General features: G+C 45.9%; 1 protein-coding gene across 1 annotated transcript in view; it reads left to right on the forward strand.

The window, feature by feature from the left end:
* TNS3 (tensin 3) overlaps nucleotides 1–26816 on the forward strand; it is a 308400-nt gene that overhangs the window by 269107 nt on the left and 12477 nt on the right. The window contains exons 21-27 of the mRNA XM_025379057.1: nucleotides 10499–10670; nucleotides 11893–12527; nucleotides 13205–13291; nucleotides 18248–18379; nucleotides 21683–21778; nucleotides 22575–22652; nucleotides 23447–23524. Of these exons, the coding sequence (XP_025234842.1) occupies nucleotides 10499–10670; nucleotides 11893–12527; nucleotides 13205–13291; nucleotides 18248–18379; nucleotides 21683–21778; nucleotides 22575–22652; nucleotides 23447–23524 (1278 nt within the window). The remainder of the gene's footprint in view (nucleotides 1–10498; nucleotides 10671–11892; nucleotides 12528–13204; nucleotides 13292–18247; nucleotides 18380–21682; nucleotides 21779–22574; nucleotides 22653–23446; nucleotides 23525–26816) is intronic.

Consider the following 26816-nt stretch of genomic DNA (forward strand, 5'->3'; position numbering starts at 1 on the left):
GTTTGGATATTTGTCTCCTGCATGGGGGCAGATACTTCATGAAGGGTTTGGTGCTGTCCTCATGTTAACGAGTGAGTTCTCACTGTTAGTTCACATGAGAACTGATTGTCAAAAAGAGCCTAGCACCTCCCCTCCTCTCTCTGTCTCTCTCCCACTCTCTCTCTCTCTCTTGCCTTCCTCTCGCCATGTGATGCCAGCTTCCCTTCACAAGTCCAGTGGGAGTGGAAGTAGACAGGAGTGCACCGGCATGGGGTGGTTAGGCCAGGGTGAGGATGTGCAGAGTGCACATCAGTGAGAGCTTCCTGAGGCCCTCACCAGGTGCAGATGCTTCTTCTACAGCCTTCAGAACCGTCAGCCCAATAAACTTCTCTTTAAAATAAATTGCCCAACCTCGGGGGTTCCTATATAGTAGTGTACATGTACTCAGACAGTGGCTGTAGGACAGAGTGATGATCCTGGACCAGTACTCCTTGGGGCTTCATCTGTCAAGCCACCAGGCTAAAGTGACCTTTCCTTAGAAGGGCTGTGGCAAAGTTCAGCACGTGTCATCTGTGTCCCATGTGCCGTTTCTAATGGAAAGCCAGATTCTCTGGGAATTCTGCCTGAAAACAGAAAACATCAAGACTTCCTGTCCTGTGGACCAGTCCAGTTATGAGACTGGAATTATTCTGCAGACTAAAGACTTGGAACCAGGCATCTTAGGTACAGCCTCTTCATCGGCATAGACCCTGGCCGGTATCATCTTGAGCAGCCTGAACCTTTCTCTGACCACTGTCCACTCCCGTGTGGACGTGGTATATGCGTTATGGTAACCTCCACTCTCCATCATGATGATCAGCCCAGGGCGCTCAAAGCCACTTATGTGGGTTCTCTCTCTCCTTGTGAAGGGCAAATACTTCCTGTTTGTGGGTTTTTGTTTTTGTTTTGTTTTGGCTCAGCATAAGGAAGGCTTCCCTGAGGAGGGTCAAATGGCTCTTTTCTTTTTTGATGCTGCTTTGCATACCCTCACCCTGGCCTGACCGCCCTGTGCTGGTACATTCCTGTCTATCTCCACTCCCACTGGACTGGAAGCAGCTTTTAGGCAAGGATCTTGTGTCACTGAGTCCGTTTCCTGTTGCAAGTAACCAGTCCCAACTCAAGTTGGCTAAAGGAAAAAGAAAGGAGAAAATGTAACTGTTCGCAGAGTCAAAGGGTGAAAGCTATGGAGTGTCCAGGGACAGGGGAATGGATAAACAAAATGTGATCTATGCATGCAGTGGAATATTACTCAACCTTTAAAAGGAAGGACATTCTGACATGCGCTACAACATGGAAGAACTTCAGGGACATTGTGTTTATTGAAGTAAGTCAGTCACAAGAAGACAAAGAGTCATTGAATTCGTACATACAGAAAGTGGGATGGTGGGGACTGGGGTGGAGGATAGGAAATTATTTCAATGGGGACAGAGTTTTAGTTTTGTAAGATTATAAAGTTCTGGAGATAGTTGGTGGTGGTGGTTGTATGAAAAAGTGAATGTACTTGATGCTACAGCACTGTACACTTAAAAATGGTTAAGATGGTAAAGTTCGTTATGTATGTCTTATCACAATTTGAAAAACACAGTGAAACTCACTGAGCAGCTGTGAGTGGTTGTGGTCTCAGATTTGGTTTCAGGAGGACTTCTTGGTTACTCGGGGGGTGGGTCTTTCTCTCTGTCTCTCTCACAGTTTCTTTCCAGCGGCTCCCTAAGCCCTGATTTTCTCAGCTGTGTGTTGGCTCTGTCTGCAGGCTTGATGTGGTCTCTAGGCAGCCTCAGTAGCTCTACCTCAGTGTCATCTTTCTTTAAAGTCTGGAAGGAAGGAAGTCGTTTGTTTTCTTGAGAGCTCAAACCAAAGCACATTTTTTACAACTCCCATCCCTTGTAGGTTGCTAAGGGACTGTGTGAGTCCCTGGAGGAACTGGCCTCACTTAGTGCATCCCAAGTGTAAAAACTGCTTTGGAAACACTCACTATGAAGAAAAACCCTGTTTTCACTGTTTCAACATTAGAATTCTCTACACAACACCAACTAAATTGAGAAATGTGTTTTCTTTCCAGTCTGATCAAAACCTTGAATGTAAATGGGACATCCTCAAAGAGTAAGAGAAAATAGAGCTCCAATTGTAATGAACTATTGCTTCTACATTTTCTACTTCCTTTTGTGTTATTGCTTAAAAGGAAGACTGTGGCATAGTCTTTTTTGAAGGGGATAATTCCAATTGTGATGAGAATGTCACAAAAGGGTCACCCGGCTTTTAGTGGACAGGATTCCCATTTCGGCCCTGGCTGGAGCAATTCTGGCTTCACTGTGGGAAGAAGAACCTTGCTTCCTTTAAAAAGACAGAAAGAGTTTATCCTTTTGAGAGCATTTCTCATATTTGCTGAAATCAGTTGACCTTAAGCTATAGAACAAATTTTATATTATTTGTATTATGTTGACATCAGGATTTTAAAAAGAAAAGGTTAAACACCAAGAAAGTACATATTTATTCATTTGTGGATTTTTCATCATTTTTGTTTGTAGAGTATCTATAGGACTTTGATTCTCATCAGAAACCATGAAAATGCTTTTTCAGTGTATTGGGATTGTCACTAATTAATTCTCACATCTGGCTGCCTGCCATCTTCTCTTTGCTTTCAAGAAGGTTGGTTAAATGGCCTGATTGTTCATAGACAAAAAACAGAAGAATTATAGGATAAGGACTTTTTTTTTTTTTTTGAGATGGAGTCTTGCTCTGTTGCCCAGGCTGGAGTGCAATACCATGATCTCGGCTCACTGCAACCTCCATCTCCCAGGTTCAGGTGATTTCTGGCTAAGTTTTGTATTTTTAATAGAGACGGTGTTTCACCATGTTGGCCAGGCTGGTCTCAAACTCCTGACCTCAAGTGATCCACCCGCCTCGGCCTCCGAAAGTAAAGATAAGGACTTAAAAAAAAAAAACAAAAACAAAACAAACAAACAAAAAACCTAATCTCTACTGAGGTAACTCCAACACAAAGTCTTGCTTTTCTAAATTAGAATTTAAAAATTCTTAGCTAAATAAACCCTAGAAATCATCTAATTTGATCCCAATTGAAGTGAGTCTGTAAATGAAGATCCTGAAGACCCCAGGAGTTGACAGTGTGCCCGGCATCCCATAGTTTATGGCAGAAGAGCTCAGGCTAGAACTTGGAGATCTGAGATCTGAGCTGTCTTCCGGCAGCAGTCCCAGTTGCCCACCTAGAAATGTAATGGAAGAAGGATACGAGAGATTTGATGTTCCATTTTTTTTAGAACTCTCTCAAATAATGGAAAAAGAAACTTTCTATTTAACTGCATAATAATCCCGGGATGTGACTAGGAGGGAGGAGAGAATGGAGATAGATAAATAGATAGATATTCTCACTTCGGAAAGTTTATTGTGAATATGCCTATGTATTTATGGACCAAAGATTGAGACTGCATTTTTAGGTAGTTAACATAACTCAAGTTTCTTCACTTGGATAGGAGACTATAATATTGACCTCAGCTAAATTTATTTTATTTTTCGTTAAAGGTGACATAAAACATTCAAAGGCAATTTGTAGTTATTAACTAATTGATGTATGAGTGAATAATTTTTATGCCTTATCAGGAACACAGGAAATTAGGAACACAGGAAAATGTTGATTTTGTTTTTAATGTCACATGTCCTGATTTTTTGCTAAGTAAGTTATGGTTCCTGCATCTATGATAAGAGTCACACCCTAAGGATGAAATTTGATGTTTGGATCCCTCATGAAAGTTTAATATGTCTGACAACTCCTTACACATTTAGGTTGCAGGTCTTTGGCCTGGCTTTAAGGCTTCGGAAGAGGGAGCCAGTGGCCCTGCCTGAGCCCTGTGGCTTTCTTTTCTTCCTGTTAACTTATATGTCATGTAAATAGTGGCCATTGGAGAATGAGTGGTATCCAGCTTCCCACAGAAGCCTGGATGAGAGCATAAAAATAGATCGTTTGGAAAAGGGCCCATGACCCTCTGTCACCCTTGTTCTGGGTAAAGGAAATGAAGGAAGTGGAAGCCGAGAGGAGAGGAGCATAGACATTCCTGAGGTCCCAGAAGGACGGGCACGTGCCTCCCAAGTTCTAGCCCAGCCCCCGGGGCTGCCCCACAGCAGCGGCCTTCCCGGCCACCTCACCCCCGCAGGGCACCAGGGACACCAGCTGCTTAGGCGGAATACCAGAAAGTGAGATGAATGTTGTTTCCACACACTAACGGTATTATGCCTCCTGCTCTGGCTCTGAGCAGCAAAGGGAAAATGTGAGAATATTGTGGGAATGAAGGGCAGAAGGAGGCCAAGCCAGCAGCGTGCCTGGAACTAAAAGGAGCATCTGTTCAGGGCCCAAGATAGTTTCTGGTTGGCAGGGCTGTGCTGGCGTGCACACGGTCTAAACAGCATCCCTGTTTGGCCTCTGGAGCCTCCCACGCTGTGGAAACACATCTTCATAAGGGAGGGGTGCATGGCCTCAGTAAGGTGGCTTTTGCCTTAGAAGAAGTTGGCCTGCCCTGGAAAACCCTCCATGTAGTTGCTTTGAAGGACAGTTATGCTCACTGTGGTGTCCTTATGTCTCCAATTCTGAAGCAGAGAGACGGGCTACCAGAGGCACAGGGCTGTGGAAGGCCTGCCTGCCACATTCTCGCTCTGCTAGGAACAGTGGGGTTAATGCCTCCACAGATGCCCCTGTGCAAGACGGTGCAAATCCCATCTGCTCCTCACCCCGTCATCCCCACCCTGGGCCATCTCCTGGGCTCTTGTAGGTGCAGAGCTGAGGATACAGGCACCTGATCCCCCCCACAACAAGGAGCTCAGCCCACATCCTGTCCTCGTTTTTAACATTGCTAAAAATGTTCATGGTAGTTTAACCATGAACATCAAACGTACAAGTTAAACAACAACAACAGTTCTGCCTGTCCTTATGCTGAGCACGTTTCTAGAAATGAAGTGAACTCATGCAAAAGGATTTGCAGTAGGCAGATCATCCTCACTTGACTGGTGCCTTTGACTAAGGTTTTTGGTGCACTTCCCCCAGTCCTGCCGGCTCCTGTTGTGTGCTTGCTAGATGCCCAGCAGGGATAATGCAGAGAAGCACTTAGAAAGGCACCCAGGCTCCCGCTGCCTCACTCTCCTCTCCCGTTAAGCATGGGCACATCTCGAGGAGCTGTGCAGACCTAAGGGAAGTGGAGAGGGTAGGTGCTGAGCACAGCGCCTGCAGGGTGTGCAGACCTAAGGGAAGTGGAGATGGTAGGTGCTGAGCACAGCGCCTGCAGGGTGTAGGTTCTGTGTAAAGTGTAGCTGCTGTCAGCATCTTCTTTGCTGTCTGCCATCCCGGTCACTGAAACTAGTAGTGACTCCACTGACCTGAAGATGTGACCCTCACCCAACTTATCTGGGAATGCCAAGGCCCATCTAATAAGTGGATTAATTGCTGTGACATTGAGCTGTGTGGCACTCTGTTAGTTGACTTGCATCTCTGAGCACAGGCAAGGACCAAGGACCTGCAGGAGAAATGGCCCAGGAAGCCCAAGTCTCCCTGTGCTGAAGTCCTGGGGATAAACATGGAATCTGATGCTTTGAGCAGCCGCTTCTCCAAAGAAAGGGTTAAGTCCTGTCACCCGGTCAGGAACTGGTCTGACAGAGGGAACTACACAGCCAGGGTGCCCCAGAGTTGGTGCTAATTGAATGATAAACAAAGCCACTTTCATGGGAAGTGCTGGGCTTGCTGTTTTCTGGGACAAGCACTGTGATAACAGGAACAAAGTGGATTTTATTTTCCTTCAGCCTCTTCTCATTTGGTGAAATTCCCAGGCGCCATGGGAGTGCATGGAGGGCTTCTGAGTCATGGCATGGGGTCTTCTAGAGCCTTGAGGCACGGGGACCGTTAACAGGGATGTGAAGCACCAGATATTGCCCCCGTGGCTTTGTGGGGACCACTAAGAGCAATGTCAGTCATAGAAACAGGTACTGTGTGCTGTGCTGCGTTATGTGCTCCTCTCTTGTATGACTCTTTGAAAGCTCAAACAACCAACCATAAGGTGGGCATATTAAATTTGATTAATTAACATTTTATTTATTCCAAAGTTCTGTGCTGCTCCTTGGCATGAGACCCTAGGAACTGATCAACCAACCGTCCACCTACTCCTCCCAACCATACCCCTGAGCAGTATTTCCACGTCATGCTCTGAACTTCTCCCTCTAACCTCTAAGCCTTTACTAGTTCATTCATTAATTCATAATGTGAATGACCTGGAGCTCCTACAGGTGCCAGCCCAGTGCTGGGGATACAGAGGTGAATGGCAGGAGTGGCCCCTGCCCCATAAGCAAAGAACCCATGAGGTGGTTGTGTCAGATGCCACCCATCCTTCCCAAAGGGCATCCATCAAATGCCACTTGCTCCAGGAAGCCTTCAGACGAAGCTCCCTCCAGATTAAGCAAGTCTCCCTGTGGGTCCTCCTGCAGCTCAAAAGCTGTACCTCACATGCTCCTCCATGCAGTAGTAATTTGCACATGGTCTCATCTAGCTGACACAAGCAGGACACGCAGGCACTCCCTGTTTTGCTTTTGTTTCTCTCTTCCGTTCTCCCACTGGTCTAGGCCATGTTAGTGGAAAACTGGTGCCCAGTAAAGACATTTTTTTTTTTAATTTTTATTTTTTGAGATGGAGTTTTGCTGTCTCGCCCAGGCTGGAGTGCAGTGGCATGATCTCAGCTCACTGCAACCTCTGCCTCCCAGGTTCAAGCGATTCTCCTGCCTTAGCCTCCTGAGTAGCTGGGATTACAGGCATGCACCACCACACACAGCTAATTTTTGTATTTTTAGAAGAGACGGGGTTTCACCATGTTGGCCAGGATGGTCTTGAACTTCTGACCTCAGTTGATCCCCCTGCCTCGCCTCCCAAAGTGCTGGGATTATAGGCATGATCCACCTCACCCAGCCCCAGTAAAGACATTTTAAATGGAAAAGAAATACAGACAAACATAAATGGAGATAAGTAATCTTAGTACTGGGAATAGAAGTGAGGGTGCAGAGGGATGATTTTAAACCCCATCTTTGTTTTTTCTATCCCAGCTTTCATAGAAAGAAATAATAAATTCACCAAACACTTATTTTAGAACATTTCCTGTGGGCCATACTGGGAGGAGGGGCAGTCAGTCACATAACTGCATCTGCTCTACGGATTTACAGGTCAGTCATAGCAGGAGACATGCACATGCATTCATGACACAGACTGAGCATTTGCTAGGCCTGGCCTTGAGATGGTCATGATATTTACAGTTGGGTGCAACAGACACACCATTCCCAAGGATCTTACAGTATGTTCATACAAACAATACATTAGTACTGGGCTTTTCTGTAATGGAAACATTATTAAATGTTGAAAACATCTATGCAAAAATTGGTGTCCCATCCTTTCCCCCAACATGGACAAGGCACTGTGTTTCAGACTTTGTATTTGATTTTCAGAAGTTTTACTATTAAGTGCTTGTGTGTAGTTTTCTTTTTATTTATCCTCCTTAAGTTTTTTGTTTGTTTGTTTTGTTTTTTAACTTGTGGTTTGATTTCTTGAGTCTTTTGGGAAATTCTCAGTATGTTTATTTTCCAATATTGCCTCTGCCTCATTCAATTTCTCCACCACTTCTTGGACTTCAATTATATGTATGTTAGAATTTTTAAGAATCATATCTCTTGTCTCACCGTCTTTTGTGTATTTCTTATTCTTGTTCTTCTTTGTGTTTCAGACTGCATATTTTCTTCCTATTTTTCTCCCGGTTCACTCACAATTTCTTCTGCTGTGTTTAGTCTGCTGATAAAATCATGAACTGAATGCTTAATTTCATTTATTTTGTTTTTGAGTTCTAGATTTTCTCTGCATATATACATATATGTGTGTGTGTGTGTGTGTATGTTCTAGAGTACATGTGCACAATGTGCAAGTTTGTTACATATGTATACATGTGCCATGTTGGTGTGATGCACCCATTAACTCTCCATTTACATTAGGTATTTCTTCCCTCCCCACTCCCCGCAGAGTGGCGATCATTAAAAAGTCAGGAAACAATAGGTGCTGGAGAGGATGTGGAGAAATAGAAACACTTTTACACTGTTGGTGGGAGTGTAAATTAGTTCAACCATTATTGAAGACAGTCGGGTGATTCCTCAAGGATCTAGAACTAGAAATACCATTTGACCCAGTGATCCCATTACTGGGTATATACCCAAAGGACTATAGATCATGCTACTATAAAGACACATGTACACGTGTGCTTATTGCAGCACTATTCACAACAGCAAAGACTTGGAACCAACCCAAATTTCCATCAATGATAGACTGGATTAAGGAAATGTGGCACATATACACCATGGAATACTATGCAGCCATAAAAAAGGGATGAGCTCATGTCCTTTGTAGGGACATGGATGAAGCTGGAAACCATCATTCTGAGCAAACTATCGCAAGGACAGAAAACCAAACACAGGGCGGGGAACATCATTTGATTATTCTTAATGGACTTCAGTTCTTTGATGAAATTCTCTTTGCTTCTGCTTTTTTAAACATTCTGTTCAGTTATTTTAATATCTGTGGCTTTTAATATCAATTTTTGAACCAGCTGTGGGTGTTTTATTCTGTGTGTGGGGTGGTGACAGTCTCGGTTTTCATTTGTCATGTTTCCTGCCATTGATGATCAGTTTTTTAAAATTAAATATTTGATACTGTATTTTTAAAGTACAAAGTCAGGCTCTGGGTGGGGGAGGCATGTTCTTCAGAGAGGATATAATTTTTCTTACAGGCTACCTAGTCAGATCCAGTCATGGTCCTCTTGTTTCTAGTTTGTAGCCCTTCAGGGGTCTTACCTTGAAACCTTGTGGTGTTTGCAAAGGCCCCTCTTCCTAGGTACATCTTGAACTGCTATTTTTGGTTACTTAGCATCCGCTAAGACACTGCCACAATCCCTGCTGATCTTTTTAGCTTCATAGCCGCTGGCTTTGTCTTGGTTACTGGGCATTGGGCCGTGTACCTCTGCCACTTAGGACTCAGAAATGCCTTGAGGGGAAACGTGCTCAGAGTGTTTGACTCTGTCTCTGCAGTCCTCATTTTTCTGAGACCTTGGCACTTCCAGAACTGGCTGCCTTGGTAGCTCTGAACTCAAAACTTTATCTCCCCAGAACAGTGTGATCACCATTGCTGGTTTGCGTGTGGCCCTTATACCACATGTGTCCAAATGGGTCAATGTCTGAGAAGGAAAAATGGCCATGGATGGCCTGCTCCCTTCCCTGGAGGTTTTGGCCCAGTGAGCCCTGGCAGCCTTGGGAGATCTGAATGGGTTCAAACTATTGTTGTTAGTATTTTGTGTAGCTTTCATAATTGTCCTCAGTGGAAGTGTAATTCCTGCATTGTAGCTGAAAATTAACGTGCTCTTTGTAGTACTGGCTTTGAGCTGTTGCAGCTGATGTGGCAATCTTTGATAGATAAGGGTTTACAGAATGAGTTGTAGGGAAAACAGCATCATTTGGAAATCTCTAAATTTCAATACCCTCTCCAGGAGATGAATAATATGGACTTTTTTTCTACGTTAATATTCTCTTACAATCCTCACTTGTTTTGAAAACAGAGAACAAAATGACCGGTATTTCTAATAATATTATTTTATTGACCGTGGTAGATTTATCCATTTCTTGAAGCCTGGTTTAAAAAAAGAAAAAAAAGGCAAGGTGTTTTAAATATCCAGAAATAATGCAGCTACTGGGCGAGAGGAATGTGCCTGGGCTCAGGCATGGGACACAAGCAGGTTTGCATTCTGGCCCACCTGCGAGGGCAGCCTCTGCACCCCATGGTGTGGCCTGTGCAGCAGCAAAGTTGACCTGGAAAGCACCAGCATGGGTTTCTGCCCTCATAGCGCTCAATGTCGATGGCCCAGTTACCAGCTGGGGACCAAAGGAAGGTGGAGGACACCTAGGCCGCCCGGCTGCTGCAGGGCCTGCACTTATGGTCTTTATGGGGAGAAGTCACCTGCTGGTTTGCAGAGGAAAGGCCATGCTGATTCTAAAGTGAGGTGCAGCCTAGATCATGGGGTGGAGAGTACATTACAGGACATCAGCCTTTGCGGGGGACGGGGCTGGAAGGACCAGCCCAGGGGGCCCAGTGTGTGTCTTCCCACATGACTGAAGGGATGCCAGTGCTGACCAGCTCGTGGTAATGGGCTGGACACTGTGTGGCGGACTGAGTTAGGTCACTTTATTTTTGGGAACAGTGATGGGTGAGAATAAACCCATGCTTGGGGTCAAAGGGCTGGCCGCCTCCTCCAGCCTATTACGGGTAGTGATGTCATGTTCAGTATGGCCATGGATGATAGAAAGTCTCAAAGTCAACACTGTTTCTTGTGGAACATGCAAAAGCGGCAGAGATTATGACTTCTCCAGTCCTACAACTGAGGTCTCTCTGCTTTCTGTGTTCGCGCTACAGAACCACGAGGCTGCCCCGAGACGCTCAGTCACACTGTGGGGATGTCAGAGAGCCCCATCGGACCCAAATCCATGATGCTCCGGGCCGACGCGCCCTCGACGCCCTCCTTTCAGCAGGCTTTTGCTTCTTCCTGCACCGTTTCCAGCAACAGCCCCGGGCAGAGGAGAGAGGGGTAAGAAGATGGATCTTTAAACTTGGCACAACCTCCCCAAAGACACAGGATGCTGAGAGGCGTGTGGGACCAGTGGGGGCTTGCTCTTCAGAGAAGCTGAAGCTAGACTAGGCAGGGATTGGCCTGAAGATGGGGCGGGGCAGGGGACCAGGGCTGTGTGGTGACATGAGAAAATATAGGGACATATAGGAAATAGAGGGAAAATCAGTCTTAGAAGGATTCTGGTTAACAGAAAGACCGGGGGGTGGGAGGGGGTGGGTATTAACAGGGAAAAATGGCCTATTTCTGCTTCAGAAAGATACTGCCCCTGAGGAAATTCATATGTGAGACCATTCCTCTTGCTCAGAATAGGAATAAGTTTCTTTATGCTTTTTTTGTATGGACACATAGCTCCCTATTTAACTTTTTAAATTCTACCTCCGTTCTCCTTAAAATAAAAGAGGAGCCCTCATCTAAGGACATTATACATAGACTCTGTACCCATGAGTGTTCCATTGTTAGTGAAATATGTGTGTCACGTGGTGTGGTTTTAGCTGTCTTTCCATACTCATAAGTGGGTGGTAATTTCCAGTAGTCTTTGTCGTATCCATTAATCAGCTGGTTCATCTAGCAAGCATGGATTGAGGACTGATGGTGTGTCTGGCAGATAAAGGACATGGGCAGAAGGATCATGCTGCGAGGAGGAGGGGACCTGCAGTGAACCAGTGGCCCCACTGCAGGGGATGAATGTGGGTGGCATCCCTGCCTAGTGCTGTGGGACAAGATGGGAGGGCATTTCTACTCCCGAGGGCACATGTGTATGTGGCCGTAGGTGCTGGGCAAGGGCTGGGAAAAGGCTTCCCAATGGGTACACAGCTGAGCTGCGTGTTAAAGGAAGAAAGGGCCTTGACCCGGTGAAGATGCAGGAGGGAAGGCGCAGGAGGGAAGGCGCAGGGGCTGAGGGAGCAGCATCTGCGCATGTGGAGGCCTTCGTGGGGCGGCTCCGCTGGGTGCCCTCATGCGGGCTGCAGCATCCGGGCATGAAGTGGGGGCTTGAAAGGCAGGCAGCATGAGCTCAGAGAGGGCCTTAGTGTACATAGTTTGGAAAATCCCTCCTGTGCTGCCTGGAGGGCCTCAGCACCCACTTCCCCATCCCTGTCTTCCCATGTGGGTGACGCTTGCTGGTCTCTAGGTGTCTCTTTGTACTTTACGTGCTGTCTTGGTCGGCTTGTCTTTTGGACAGCTCCTCTTCTGCAGAACGCCAGTGGGTGGAGAGCAGCCCCAAGCCCACGGTCTCCCTGCTGGGGAGCGGCCGGCCCACCGGAAGTCCCCTCAGTGCTGAGTTATCCGGTACCAGGAAGGACTCCCCAGTGCTGTCCTGCTTCCCGCCGTCAGAGCTCCAGGCTTCTTTCCACAGCCATGAGCTGTCCCTAGCAGAGCCACCGGACTCCCTGGCGCCCCCCAGCAGCCAGACCTTCCTGGGCTTCGGCACCGCCCCAGTGGGAAGTGGCCTTCCGCCCGAGGAGGACCTGGGGGCCTTGCTGGCCAATTCTCACGGAGCGTCACCGACCCCCGGCATCCCGCTGACAGCTACAGGGGCTGCCGACAATGGCTTCCTGTCCCACAACTTTCTCACGGTGGCGCCTGGACACAGCAGCCACCACAGTCCAGGCCTGCAGGGCCAGGGCGTGACCCTGCCCGGGCAGCCGCCCCTCCCTGAGAAGAAGCGGGCCTCGGAGGGGGATCGTTCTTTGGGTTCGGTCTCCCCTTCCTCCAGTGGCTTCTCCAGCCCGCACAGCGGGAGCACCATCAGTATCCCCTTCCCGAATGTCCTTCCGGACTTTTCCAAGGCTTCAGAGGTGGCCTCACCTCTGCCAGGTAGGTGTGTTTGCAGCAGGTGGGAGGGCCCCTCTGTCCATTCACTCAGGAAGGGAAGGGTTCAGACCTGCAGCTGAGCTGGCACATCTCTAGTGCTGGGCCGGGCACCTGGAGAGAAAATCCAGAGCCGTTGGGGTACTTTTCCATTTTCCTGGTCCAAAGCCAAGCACTGGCCCAGGCTTCTCATTCACTCTTCTTGGCTTCTGTGTTTGGCCACCTTGGATTCCTTCCAGTTGTAGAAAGTGCAGACATCTGCAGTGGTTCTATTTTCCGTTTCACTTGGGAACATGGCTTTTTGTAAATAACAAATTCCTTGTCAAATTAAATGAATTCATCCTAAACGCAATTACGAAATATTTCAAGTGTATAAGAAGCAATGTGGTCTATGGGTTAAACAACACCAACTTTGCCCTCTGTTTCCTTGCTACCTTCCTATGTATTCTTAAAAATGTATTGCAAAGGCCCAATCCAAGCATCCTGTTGTTTTGTTTTGTGTTATAAAGCTGTCACTGCCTCATCTATCTCAGTCATTTCAAAGGCAGAGTTCCCTTTCCTTAGACCATCCCTCGCTTGCTTGCCCTTGCCATGGGATTTGGACTTCTGGGATCACAGCAGATGAGAGGTTGCAAGAAGAAAAGTGTCCATCATGGTCACTGTTTTTAAATTTTGCTTTACAGATAGTCCAGGTGATAAACTTGTGATTGTGAAATTTGTTCAAGACACTTCCAAGTTCTGGTACAAGGCGGATATTTCAAGAGAACAAGGTACGTGGGGAGGATGAGGGCCTCCCTGGGCATCTGCCATCCTGCCTGCTTCGCTGCCTTGTGTGAGGATGGGCCCCGCGGTGGGAACATCAGGCAGCTGTGGCCTTGTTATGGATTGAGTTTGAGCAGGGCCCACACATTATTCCATGCCTCCTGGGGAAATGCTACAAACTTTACATTTTTATAGGGAAACACTCACTACTAATGGGAGAGTTGGTGAGGAATGGGCCCCAGCCATGAGCATTCCAGCGTGTAGGGTGTAATTTCTGGCTGCTTGCACCAGCCAGTGGCTTACCAGTGATGCCAGCCCACAACTGCTGACTGTAAGGAGGAGACACACTCTCCTGCATCTCCATGAAACCACAGAGGACTGGGTGAGGAAGCAGGAGAGACACCCTGCTCTGAGAAGTCAGGGACTCTGTGTGTTCGTGAACACCTATATAAGCACTTAATAATGAGACCCGGTTGTGGACTTAACCGCATGCCTCACACACAAACCAGGCAGAGCATCTCTCTGCTTGTTATAGTGTCAGGCATTCTTTTTTAAATTTGAAATCGTTAATGTTAATTTTTGAGCAATGAATATTTGAATGTTTTGAGCATTACTTTTTACCGGAGCATGAATAGAAGAGATGTGGGAGAGGAAGGTTAGCAAGCTCTTCTGGGCAGTCTTCCTTGGAGGCAGCCTCTGGGCAATGAGCAGAATTCACAGGGTGCTTCCCTTGGCTGTGGAATGGATGCGTGTCTCAGCTGAGTGTACCTTCCTCTGGATACCTCATTTTGGCAGTGCATAGAGTTTGGATATACCTCGGAAGAGATGGTGTGTGACTGGCACGGCAGGGCGGGGCCATGGCTCCAGTGCCTGGAAGACAGAGTCAGGATTCCTAGGGACCAAAGTGAATCCCAGTGGCCGCCTGGTGGCTGCTGGAGTGAGAGAGAGGGAATGGGTTGGTTTAAGGTGGTGAGAAATGACAAGCTGCCCGCAGTCAGCAGGAGACCCACTTGGCTCCTCTGTGCCTCTTTATCTCAACTTCAGAAGAAAATAAAGCTCTCTCCTTATGAAGATGCCTCAGGAATGCCTAGAGATGAGTAGTTGAGTGGCAGAAAAATAGCACTGTCCAGCTCTCCACTGAAATTCTGCTATTCAGTTATGTAGATGATAGAAATGGTAAGAATGTGCATCTCTTATGATCTCAAAGAAGCGATTGTCATTTTAAGTGGAAGAGAGAGAAAAAAAGCCCGTGGCCTGGAAAGACCTTCATTTCCCTGAATTGGCCTTTGTGAAATGCTGCCCACCATGGCCGAGGGCCCCTCTGCGGCCGGATGCTGTGTGCCTGTTGCCACCACCAAGGCCCTGCTTGTGTCTCAAGAATCCCGATGACTGTGGCCCCCAGTGCCTCGGCACCTCCTCCAGCTGGCCAGACTCAGAGGTGCCTATCCAGCACCATGGCCTAGGAGATTCTGCACGGACCCTTCCACTCTATTGGCGCCATCTTCTAGAGCAGGGCAATGTGTGGGGCTGGATACCCCCTTCTCTTATCGTGCAATGTCATTGTAGCAGAGGGATCTGAAACAGACAGATTTGGGTTGGAGCACACTGCTGGCTTAACTCAGCAGGGTAGCGAGTTTCGAGCCTGCCGTGGGGGGTTGCTGTGAGTGGTGCCATGTGGAAGGTACCTGCCCTTGCTGGCGCCTGGTAGATGCAGGATAAGTGGATGTGGATGTGCAGTACGTGTAGGGGCTGCTGTTGGCATGTGCCTGGTCTTCAGCACACATTGTAGAAGGTTTGCTGGGAGGACCGCGTCTCAGGATGGCCAACATGTGCATTGAGTGTTAGTTTTTCCAGCTGTGCTCTAAAAGGATAACCTCCATTTTCTACATATTTTATATAGAAGAGACCTGTGCAGACGAACCTTCTACTGCCTGTGTCAGAGTCTCCAAACAGCAGAAGGCTGCCCATGGGTGTCATTTATTTGGGTTTTAACTGTCAGATGTGCCTTTTTCTAGAAAAGCTGCCGTGACATTTCAGGGTGATGCAGGAGGGAAAAAAACACCCAGATAGCCTCTTTGGGAGTGCAATTTGTCACATACTTAATTCCTTAAGGTTTCCTAAAGCTAACATAAAAATGCCTCAGGAGGATAAGAGGACCTTAATGTAAAATCAAAATTAAGGACTACCGCCCCAGTTGTACTTCTGGGGTGTTACTTCTCCAGATGCTGTGAAATTACTCGTTGCAGGGTGAGACAGTGTGAGATGGTGAGAGTAGACTCGCTTGCCTCCCCTCTCCCCACCCCCATCTGCCAGTACCAGGGTGGAGCACGCGGCTACCGTGTGCAGTGTGTGGACGCTCATTTTTACAACTTCAGCACACCAGGCTCCTCAGCCCACTTTTGTTTGGAAAAACAACGGATCTAAAATTCTCCTCTTATTCCCATTGCCGGCGCAGGAGAGCACAGCCCCTTCGCACTCTTGCAGCCTGGCAGCTGGGGCTTCCCTCCCGGCCTGAGGAGAACTGGGCGGAGCAAAGCCTGCGTTCCCTCCACTGCCATCCACATGTGCCTAAGGTCTCAGTCCTGTAAGGCTTCTACACTTTATTTACCACAGGGAAGTAAAACCATGACTTACAAAAAGAAAAGCTCTGAGGTATATCACAGTTGAAACAAAATGTAAGCAATTTTTTGTCCTACTTAGGAAAAACAAAAAAAGGAGGCCTGGCACAGTGACTCACTCCTGTAATCCCAGCACTTAGGGAGGCTGAGGTGGGAGGATCACTTGAGCCCTGGAGTTCAAGACTAGCCTGGGCAACATAGTGAGACTGTCTCTACCAAAAATCCAAAAAAATTAGCTGGATGTGGTGGTGCACATTTGTAGTCCCAGCTACTCAGGAAGCTGAGGTGGGAGGATCGCTTGAGCCCAGGAGGTTGAGGCTGCGGTGAGCTATGATTGCGTCACTGCACTTCAGTCTGGGCAACAGAGCGAGAGAGACTGTCTCAAAAAAATAAAAATTAAAAATTGAAAAAAAGTAATGCACGTTTAGCCCTCAAGTTTATAGACTATGCTGTGAGAAAACGTGCACCAGAATTCAGGGTTTATTCCCATGACCTGTGCCCTGCTCCAAGAGGGGCCCCCCCTCCCAGCTCTGGGTCCCTTGCGTGGGCGGCTGCAGGCCTGGCTGGAGCTACCAGCAGTCTCGGGCATGCACGGTGAGCCTGCCTGTGTTTTCCTGCCCATCCGTCCCCCTGCGTGCAGTTTAGAAGCTCCTGCTTCATCCCCAGGGGCGTGTTGAGCTCCTCCCCCGTGACCTCATCCTGTACACAGGGCCACAGTGCAGAGCATTGACAAATGTGTAAAAGAAACCATTTGTTTCATCCTATGGCCAGACAGATGCCCTGGCTGTGGGTCCGGGCAGGCCTGGGGGCACGTGAGGGGCCTCTGTGGGAGCGCACCATGGAGGTATTTACTGAGGCATGCCGGGGGCATCCCACCACTTATTGGTTCATGTTCTGTGCCCTGATCGCTTCCAGACAGAGCCTTTGGCATTCCAGAAAGGCAGCATTTCCATGGCTGTAATTATGTATAATCTTATACTCTAAATCCCCAGTTTTCCCCCTTTTGTAAAATAAAAGAGTAAATGCCTAGAAAAGAAATTCTGAGATATAGTCTAGTTATCAGGGAACACTCTGGCCTGTCTGAGCAGCATCAAGTTGAGGTTACTATTACCCTAACCTACTCCCTCTTTTTCCTATGTCATGAAGTGGGAAATGCCAGATTTTGGCCATTAAGGGGAGAGATTTTTTGAAGCAATGATTATGATTAGCTGAATGCCTACCAGCCTCACCAGGGAACCTGGGGGACCCACCGTGCGAGGCCCTGGATTGGCGGGCACATGGAGAACGTGTCCTCAGCCCCATCCAGGCTGGGCTCATTGGTCACATCAGCCATGGAGCCATGGGATAGAGGGCCACCTTCAGGCCAGGTTTTTGTTACTTTCTTGGTGAATCTTGGAATTTGTATTAAATTTTCAGTAACATTTTGGGTATGCCCTTTCTATCATCAGTAAGTGTAATTAGAAACTTCTTTCCTGGCTGGGTGCAGTGGCTCATGCCTGTAATCCCAACACTTTGGGAGGCCGAAGCAGGTGGATCACGAGGTCTGGAGATCAAGACCATCCTGGCTAACGTGGTGACACCCTGTCTCTACTAAAAATACAAAAAATTAGCCGGACGTGGCGGCATGCACCTGTAGTCCCAGCTACTCGGGAGGCTGAGGCAGGAGAATCGCCTGAACCCAGGAGGTGGAGGTTGCAGTGAGCCGAGACCACGCCACTGCACCCCAGCCTGGGCAACAGAGCAAGACTCCGTCTGAAAAAAAAAAACAAAAAAACAAAAAAAAACTTCTTTCCTTTTATGCTGTTGGAAGAGTCCATGTTCTAAAACCTTTAAGAAAAATACCACAGGATGCAATGTCCAAGCAGTGGCAGGTGTGCTGCAACAGCCGCCCTCCCACTGCCTGTCTCTCCCCTTTGTGTATGTTTGGACCTGGTCTTGTTACTTACTCAGCGTGAGCCTCGGTTTCCTGGGCTCTCAGGTGGGGACCATCATTTGGGCATCACAGGTGTTGTGAGATTAACAAAAATCCTGTGTTCTTCCATGGGCAGCCCACAGGACAGTGCCCGGCACCTCAGTCTAACTAAAGACGGGGATGTTCCTGTCCCTTCTGCCTCCTCAACAGGCAGGCCCACCCTTGAAACATACATGATACCACAGAGACCTCCCTGAGGGCCCCTCAACTGCATGGACATATTCTTCCAGCCAAGCAGGGGGATCCTGGCCAGGTCCCCACTGACCCAATTTGCAAAAAGAGTAAGGGGAAGAGGACCTGTCCCAAGGTTATGAGTGGGCATAGACCTTTGTCCACCCGGCAGACATTCTTGTCTTTCTCCTCCCTTTCTCCAGCTATCGCCATGTTGAAGGATAAGGAGCCAGGCTCATTCATCGTTCGAGATAGCCATTCCTTCCGAGGGGCCTATGGCCTGGCCATGAAGGTGGCCACACCCCCACCTTCAGTCCTGCAGCTGAACAAGAAAGGTAAGGTTACCACTCCCTATTGGTCTGTTCAGCTCATCCACAGAGAAGCTCTGTTGGTTTATTATTAGGCTAATAAGATAGAAGATGACTTTAACAATACTCACAAATTTTATTCTTAGTATTTATTTTTTTCAGGTATATTTTACAAAGTATTCACCTTATTTAAGAAAGAACATTAATTTGTTACTTTTATTTTCTTTTGTTTTGAATACATAATCCATATCATTGTTCAAAAATTAGAACCATAGGATAAGGCATCCACTAAGCCCGTTTTGCTTCCATTTCGGCTCCATCTGCCTCACTACCCTCTCACCTCCTTTGGGCAACCATCTGGAGTAGATTCATGTGTGTCTTTTCACTGATTACCTGTCCAAATGCAGGCAAATACACATTTTTATGTGAAAACTAGCATACTACGAGAACTATTCTTGTATACAAGAATAGTGTATCTAAAAAAAGTGTATCTATACCCAGTAGGGTATTTTTAGATGGATTAAAAGTGATACTAGACTAAGGCTAGACTCATGAGAGATCTCTAATGCAGGTAAAGGAGTATGCCTGCCTGAATCCTTTTTGCATTATAAGTCATGGCAAAAACCATAATGACTTTTGCACCAACCTGTAATAGAAGGATTTCTATTCCTTTGGGTATAATACCCGGTAATGGGATTGCTGGGTCCAATGGTATTACTGCCTCTAGGTCTTTGGGGAATCACCACGCTGTCTTCCACAATGGTTGAACTATTTTACACTCTCACCAACAGTGCAAAAGCATTCCTTTTTCTCCACAACCTCGCCAGCATCCACCGATCATATTTCTAAGGTTGCTTGTAGCTGTTGTTCTCTTTGGAAGTTCGTGGCTTTCCATCTTATGAAAATCCTGCAACCAATTGATCCGTTCTGTTGTTGGTGGACATTTGATTTTCAGTTTATTCTTTTTTTTTTTCCTTTTTTCTCCCCCTGCCCGTTTTGCCCCGTTATACTCATCTTTGTGTGCTACCATGCTGCAGACTCTAAGGAAAGGGAAGCTATTCTTTCACTCTGTCTGTCTCCCCAAATGGAAATTGTGGACTGAGGGGACATTGCAAGTTTTTGGTTCCCTGTAAGGGGAACTTGACTCACTAGGAGTGGGGAAATCAGAAGCAGCTCGGATTTTAAACTCCTGTGTTTACAGAAAAGTAAGACACCCACCTGGTTCCCTCATGCTCTGTGCCTAACACCCGAGAAGATTTTTCCAAATCCTCGGATGAAACCTCTGCTTCATGCTTCCTGGAGAAAATTGCCTTGGAGTTACACCCTGAGGAATGTATGATTTGGCTTCCAGGAGGTCCAGCCTCAGGCAGGGCTGTAGCATTTCCAGGGAACATAGATGGGTTCATTTTGGCACAGGTAATGGTGTGAGAGTGGAAGGGGTGGGGAGTGAGGCTGGGAAGGACCCGGGGCTCAGTCAAAGCTCAGCCCCGAAGCTTGTGGATACAGACTGTCTTGAAGTGACGTGGAGAGAAGGCATTGTGTAGGGGAGAAAGAACAGGTAATTCTTGAAAAGTAGGACCTTCTAGCATCCAGAATTCCAGCATAAGAAGCCAAACAAGATGCTACTTCTGAGTGGAAATAGGGGGTTTTGTAACTGGAGAGCTGGATTAGACCTGATTGTTGAGGACTGTTCAAGCCTTATTTGGAAGCAAACTGAATAATGATGGCAGGAAAAAGGGTCGCAGGACCAAGCGCATCTGGCAAGTCTGCAGAGATGACAGATTATTGGGAGAGCAGGAATGATGGATGGTTTTACATGGCTCCTTGGTTTCCGTGTGAAGTTTTAAAGCAAGGACAAATAACATTTCTGCATGCATTGTCTTTGGAGTCTAGATGAGAGACTATACTATTTTTACCTCTGTGTGTGCATCTTGCCTCTCTGACAGATTTTGGACTCAATCTGAAGATGAAGGGAACAAAATAGGGGATATTAGAATAGCAGACTTCAGGAAACCCAGCATTGTTGGTGGCCTCTAGGTGAAATCTTATCTGGCTGCTGCGTCTTCACCCTGCCCCTGGATTTGACATTCAGGTTTCACAATTCAAGGACAGATTTGAGCAAAGAGTTTACCAGCTCTTAAAGAGCCACAGCCATTCACCATACCACTTCCAGTAAACTGGAGATGGGACAGCTAGGGACGTTCTGGATACCGTTCTCCAGAGATCCCTGGCTAGAAGGACTTCCCACTAGCCATTTCTTATGAGTGGCACCCAGATCCACGCTTGGTGTACCCTTCAGTTTGGAAGCCAGGCATCATTTTCCTCCCACAGCTGAATGTGATAGTATGTTCTTATCCCGGTTTAATTCAACACAGCCTTTTATGGAATCTGATCATTTCCTTTTCTGCAAACTTTACTGCCCTTGTGAAATGCTGACACAGTGATATTTGTCATGTTTATAAACATCTTTTGGAAGCCTACTGTGGGCAGGGCACTGGGGATCAAGCCCAACTCCAGTGGGTCCTGCCAGGAGGTTTCCAACATCAGAAATATTAGAAGTTTAGGCAGACATGCCCCAGTGGAGGGTGATGAAGGAAGCACTGGAGCACAGAAATACAGCACACTGTGAAGGTCTGTTGGACTCATTAGCATAGGGCAGCGACTTCTTGTTCTTTTGGTTATGCTGTTTGTACTTTTCCACTCTCAGACAGTTTTGCCATTCAGTGGCTTTTTATGATGTGTTTTCTCTTTGGACTCATGGGCTGGCCTGAAGCAGATGTACTGTTTACTATTAATAGCAATGTGGTAGAGTGCTGCTCCTGTGCAGCTGAGTGCTTGCTTTCTGGAAGGTTTTGCAGATCCAGGTTCCTGGTTAAATCCCACTCGGAAGACTGACCTCCTTCCAGCTCTTTTTAGCGATTCATTCTAGGTATCATTTTGTGTCTGAGCCTTTCTCACCTCTCCTCTTTGGGAGGGGATTCAACTGGAGATTCATGATCTTCTTTCTTAGCTGCAAGCTCATTCCCTTCATTGGGGATTCTTGCAGAATGTTTGAGGGCCTTTCCCAAGGTACCTCTCCAGCCCCCACACTGTCATTGCAAGCGTTCCCGCCCTGTATCTGGCCTAGCCTGTGCTCATGCAGTCGTCCTGCAGCCCGGCTACCATTCCTAGGATGAAGATGGTTCTTGGCAGCCTCTTCTGCAGTGGCTCGACTCGTATTCAGAGAAGAACCTTTTCACCTGTAGCTCCTGGCTTTTATGTTCTGTCTATTGAATTCTCCCATGCTCCCCTTTTCAAAAAATGCTTCTTTCTTTACATTTCTTGTCACAGCTGGAGATTTGGCCAATGAACTCGTCAGGCACTTTTTGATCGAGTGTACCCCAAAGGGAGTGCGGTTGAAAGGGTGCTCGAATGAACCATATTTCGGTGAGTTGCTTGAGAGGTTGCTGTCAATGTTCTGAATTCATGAGGCCTGGATTCCTTCTGCTCACCGACCTGAGACTTGGTACCATCACTCTTGTGATGGTTTATTCATATTTCATTCCCCAGTTCTGAAATCCCGCTAATCTGAATTATTATCTTTAAGATAAACTAGATTTGAAATTGTTCTTAAAAGTTTTGTCAAAACCAAACAAATGAAAAGCAACATATCAGAAGTAGCAATTACAGACATCAATAAGATTCTGTCCTAGTTGCCTGAGAAGGTTGGAGCTCCAGCGTCACCCTATCCCACAGCACAAGGAACAGCACAGAGCTCCCAACAGAGCACCCTCCCATCCCTGCAAATTGGGAGCCTTCCCTACCTCATGAGCTTGTTGGAAAGATGACTTGAGCCAGCCACACAAAGCACAGTGCAGCCTTAGGCATCATCGTTATTAGAGCTTTGTTAAGAAGCATTGTGCAGGGGCAATATATAAGGTTAAAGTTGGAGTTGGCTTGATTCAAGATCCAGCAAACCGTATGCTTTAGTCTTTATAATTTCGTAATGATGTGTCTATGATAAGAATGATCAACAGTTCACTTTACTTACCTCTCAACTATCTTGTGGAACTTGTTACTTCTTTGAAGTTTTGCACAAAGCTGCACATTAATCTAACATACCAGCTGCTGAAAAGGTAAGGACTCAGCCTTTGCATCAGTTTCATTCCAGCTGATAAACTGGCTGAGCACACAGCACCTACAGTGGTTGTTGACTCTTGTTTGCTCTCTGTCCACTTTGCAGGAAGCCTGACAGCCTTGGTGTGCCAGCATTCCATCACGCCCTTGGCCTTGCCATGCAAGCTCCTTATCCCAGAGAGAGGTAAGGGGGTCCTCAGTGCTAGTCTGGCTCTGTGTAGATTGTCTGCAGTCAAGGCCGCCAGTTTTAGAGATCCATAAAGATCCACTGAGAAAAATAATAAGACTGGAAGTTTTTTTGTATTCTCGTGGTTGAACCCAAGAAAAGGCCAATGAGTTCACCCAAAGCAAGGAGAGAAGAAGAGATTCTGCTTCATTGACAGCTCCCAGATAGCTTTACTTCATGGATTTTGATGAAAGATTTCTATAGAGCAAAGATTCTGTAGCTTAAAAATATAAAACCCTCAGACAAAGAAGGCTTCAGGGTCATTAACATTTAATTTTTACATTTCTACAAAATGGGCAAAATGTTGATGTTGTTGAACTTAGACGATGGATGCGCTGTTCTTTTTACTTTTATGTTTGTTGCATAATATCCTTAATAAAATTAAATAGCACCCACAGCATGTCAGGGTGATGTGACTGTATGTCCCACTTTCCTAAGCAGTCACAACTTCACATAAAAATGGTCTCACTTAATATACAGGTAAATGTGATTTACCTTTCAAAGTGTCATTATTCATGTGACTAATTCAGTGATTAGAAAAATATTTTGTTAGGCCTTTTCATCTCTACTTTTGTTCAGAATGTGATCATGGTTTCTGTGGGCCGGATTATTGTCCCAAAGAGACTTTTGACTCTGCAAAACCATTGCATGTCACCATCTGGGAATTCTGTCATCAGATTGTCTAACTTTGTCATGAGGATTCTTGGTCAGGAGCAGGACTCATTTCTGTATTTTCTTGCCCCTTCCTACAGATCCATTGGAGGAAATAGCAGAAAATTCTCCCCAAACAGCAGCCAATTCAGCAGCTGAGCTGTTGAAGCAGGGGGCAGGTCAGTAAATGCAGCTCTGTTTCTACATCTGGTGACTGGGGAGAAAAAGGACTCACTGACACAACTTCCTTTTGCACTTTCAGTATTCAGGTTTCCTTTCTTTTCTGTGAGCCTTGAAGGAGGTTTCCTTTTATAGAAGCTTGCACAGAGCTGGGTGGGGTGCAGTTTTTGGGACATCAACAAGGGCTTCATGAGCCGGTCTAACTTGAGCAAGACTAAATTCAGTGGAATAAATGTCAAGCCCTGGATTTAGTTTGGGGGAAAATATAGTAAGACAGGATGTGGGTGACCTGTCTCGGCAGCTGTAAATTTAAAATGTTCCAGAGACATGACTCAACAAGTCACTTGACATGAGTCAACGATTTGACCCACACTGCCAGCAACCCCAGTGAGACATGCAACAACCGAGAACCAGCTCGCCAGAGAGAGCAGGTCACTTTAAAAAAAATGTGTTCGTAGAGTTTCTTTTTTAGAGCAGTGACAGATTCACAGCAAAATGGAGAAGAAGGTACAGAGATACACCATATACACGCATAGCCTCCCTGCTGTCAACATCCCCCAGCAAAGTGGTGCACATGTTACAGTTGATGGACCTGCATTAACACAGCCTGAGTCCCTAGTTCAGGGACTTGATATTTAGGTTCACCTTGATGTCATGCATTCTGTGGGTCTGGACAAATGCATAATGACAGGTAATCGCTGTTACAGTATCATAGTGAATAGTTTTATTGCCCTAAAAATCCTCTGTGCTCTTTCTGTTCGTCCTCTCTCCCCAGCCAACCCCAGGCAGCCACTCATTTTTTATTGTCTCCATATTTTCAACTTTTCCAGTATTGTCATATAGTTGAAACCATACAGTTCATAGCCTTTTGAGGTTGGCTCCTTTCACTTAGTAATATGCATTTAAGTTTCCTCCATGTGTTTTTATGGCTTGTTAGCTCATATTTTTTTTTTTATCAGTGAGTATTTCATTGTCTGGGTGTACCAGTTTAGTAACCCATTCACCTACTAAAGGACATTGTGGGTGCTTTCAGGTTTTGGCAGTAATGAATAAAGCTGCTGTAAACACCCATGTGCAGGTTTTTGAGTGGATATACGTTTTCAGCTCCTGTGGGTAGATACCAAGGAGCGCGTTCCTGGATTGTATGGTAAGAGTGTGTTTAGTTTTATAAGGTACAGGCAAACTGTCTTCCAAAGTGGCTGTCCCATTTTGCATTCCCACTAGCAATGAATGTGAGTTCTTGTTGCCCCACATCCTCACCAGAATTTGGTGTTGCCAGTGTTCTGGACTGTGGCCTTTCTAATAGTAGCGTAGTGGTATCTCATTGTTTCTTATGACCTACGATGTGGAGCGCCTTTTCAGATGCTTATTTACCATCTGTATATCTTCTTTGGTGAGGTGTCCATAAAGGCCTTTGGCTTGTTTGTTTAATTGGGTTTTTGTTTTCTTATTGTTAAATTTTAGGAGTTATTTGTGTATTTTAGACACTAGTCCTTTACCTGACAGGCCTTTTGAAAATATTTTCTTCCATTCCATGGCTTGCCTTTTCATTCTTTTTCTTTTTTTTTTTTTTTTGAGACGGAGTCTCGCTCTGTCGCCCAGGCTGGAGTACAGTGGCCAGATCTCAGCTCACTGCAAGCTCTGCCTCCGGGGTTCACGCCATTCTCCAGCCTCAGCCTCCCGAGTAGCTGGGACTACAGGCGCCCGCCACCTCGCCCGGCTAGTTTTTTGCATTTTTTTTTAGTAGAGATGGGGTTTCACCGTGTTAGCCAGGATGGTCTCAATCTCCTGACCTCGTGATCCACCCGTCTCGGCCTCCCAAAGTGCTGGGATTACAGGCTTGAGCCACCGCGCCCGGCCCCTTCATTGAAATTTTTAATTTTAATAAAACCCAGTTTATTGATTTCTTATTTTATGGATTGGGACTTTGGTATTGTATCTTAAAATTCACCACCAAACCCAAGGCCAGCTAGATTTTATAGTTTCAAATTTTACCTTTAAGTCTATGATCCATTTTAAGTTAATTTTTGTGAAGGAGGTAAGGTCTGTGTCTTGATTCATTTTTTATTTTTTTGCCTGCAGATGTCCAGTTGCTTCTGTACCACCAGTTAAAAAATCGGTCTTTTCGCAGTTGTATTGCCTTCGCTGTTTTGTCTAAGATCAGTTAGCTGTATTCACGTGGGTCTACTTTCGAGTTCTTTAATTGACCTATTTGTTCTTTCACCAATATCACATTTTCTTGATTGCTTTAGCTTTATAGTAATCCTGGAAGTCAAATAATGTCAGTCCTCCAACTTTGCTCTTCTCTTTCAATATTGTGTTTGCTATTTTTGGTCTTTTGCCTTTCTGTATTAACTGTAGAATCACTTTGTCAGTATACATAAAATAACTTGCTGGGATTTTTATTGAGATTGTGTTGAATCTATAGATGAAGTTAGGAAGAACTGACATCTTGACAAAAGTTGAGTCCTATCCATGAATATAGAATATCTCTCCATTTATTTAGTTTTTTGTATCTTTCTTCAAAGTTTTATAGTGTTCCTCATATAAATCTTGTCTGTAGTTTGTTAGATTTAAATGTAAATAGTTTTTGGGAGGTGCTACTATAAATGGTATTGTGTATTTAATTTCAAATTTTACTTGTTTATTGCTGGTCTGTAGGAAAACAATTGACCATTTGTACATTAAGCTTATACCCAGCAATCTTTCTGTAATTGCTTATTAGTTCCAGGCCAGGTTACTTTTGCAGCATTAGATGCAGCCCTAGTGGCCCCAGTTTAAGAAGGCTGTAAACAAACCACACACCATAGGGCTCTTGTGGTTCTGTGGCCGTGAGGGAGGGACACAGCTAGAGAGGACAGTGGGGCCTGCTGACTTTCAAACCTTGAGTTTCAAAACTGTTGGAAGTTTTTCGCTCAAGGTAGGTGTTTACTGTAAGAAATGTTGGGGATGGGATTTCTGAGTCTGGCAGAAGATTGGACTAGAAATACCTCCATTCTGTACCTCATAACTGCAGAGTAGTTTACAAGTGTAACTCCACAATAAAGGTGTATGAAATATATAGGTATTTTCTTATTTCCTCTATAATTTGTATGATTTTTCTATGTAGCTTTTCTCTATAAATTTATACATCACTGTGTCTGTTACCCAGCTAAAGTAAAATTACTTTGTTTTGAATGGAATTATAGTGTTTAAGTCATTTTAGACTCTCCTTATAGAATAAGTTACCTGTGGCCAAAATAAAGGTGAAAATAGCTTGCCCCAAATTGCAAGTGTGCTAAAGCTCGAAGC

The sequence above is a fragment of the Theropithecus gelada genome, chromosome 3 (genome assembly GCF_003255815.1).
Source record: "Theropithecus gelada isolate Dixy chromosome 3, Tgel_1.0, whole genome shotgun sequence".
Taxonomy (NCBI): Eukaryota; Metazoa; Chordata; class Mammalia; order Primates; family Cercopithecidae; genus Theropithecus; species Theropithecus gelada.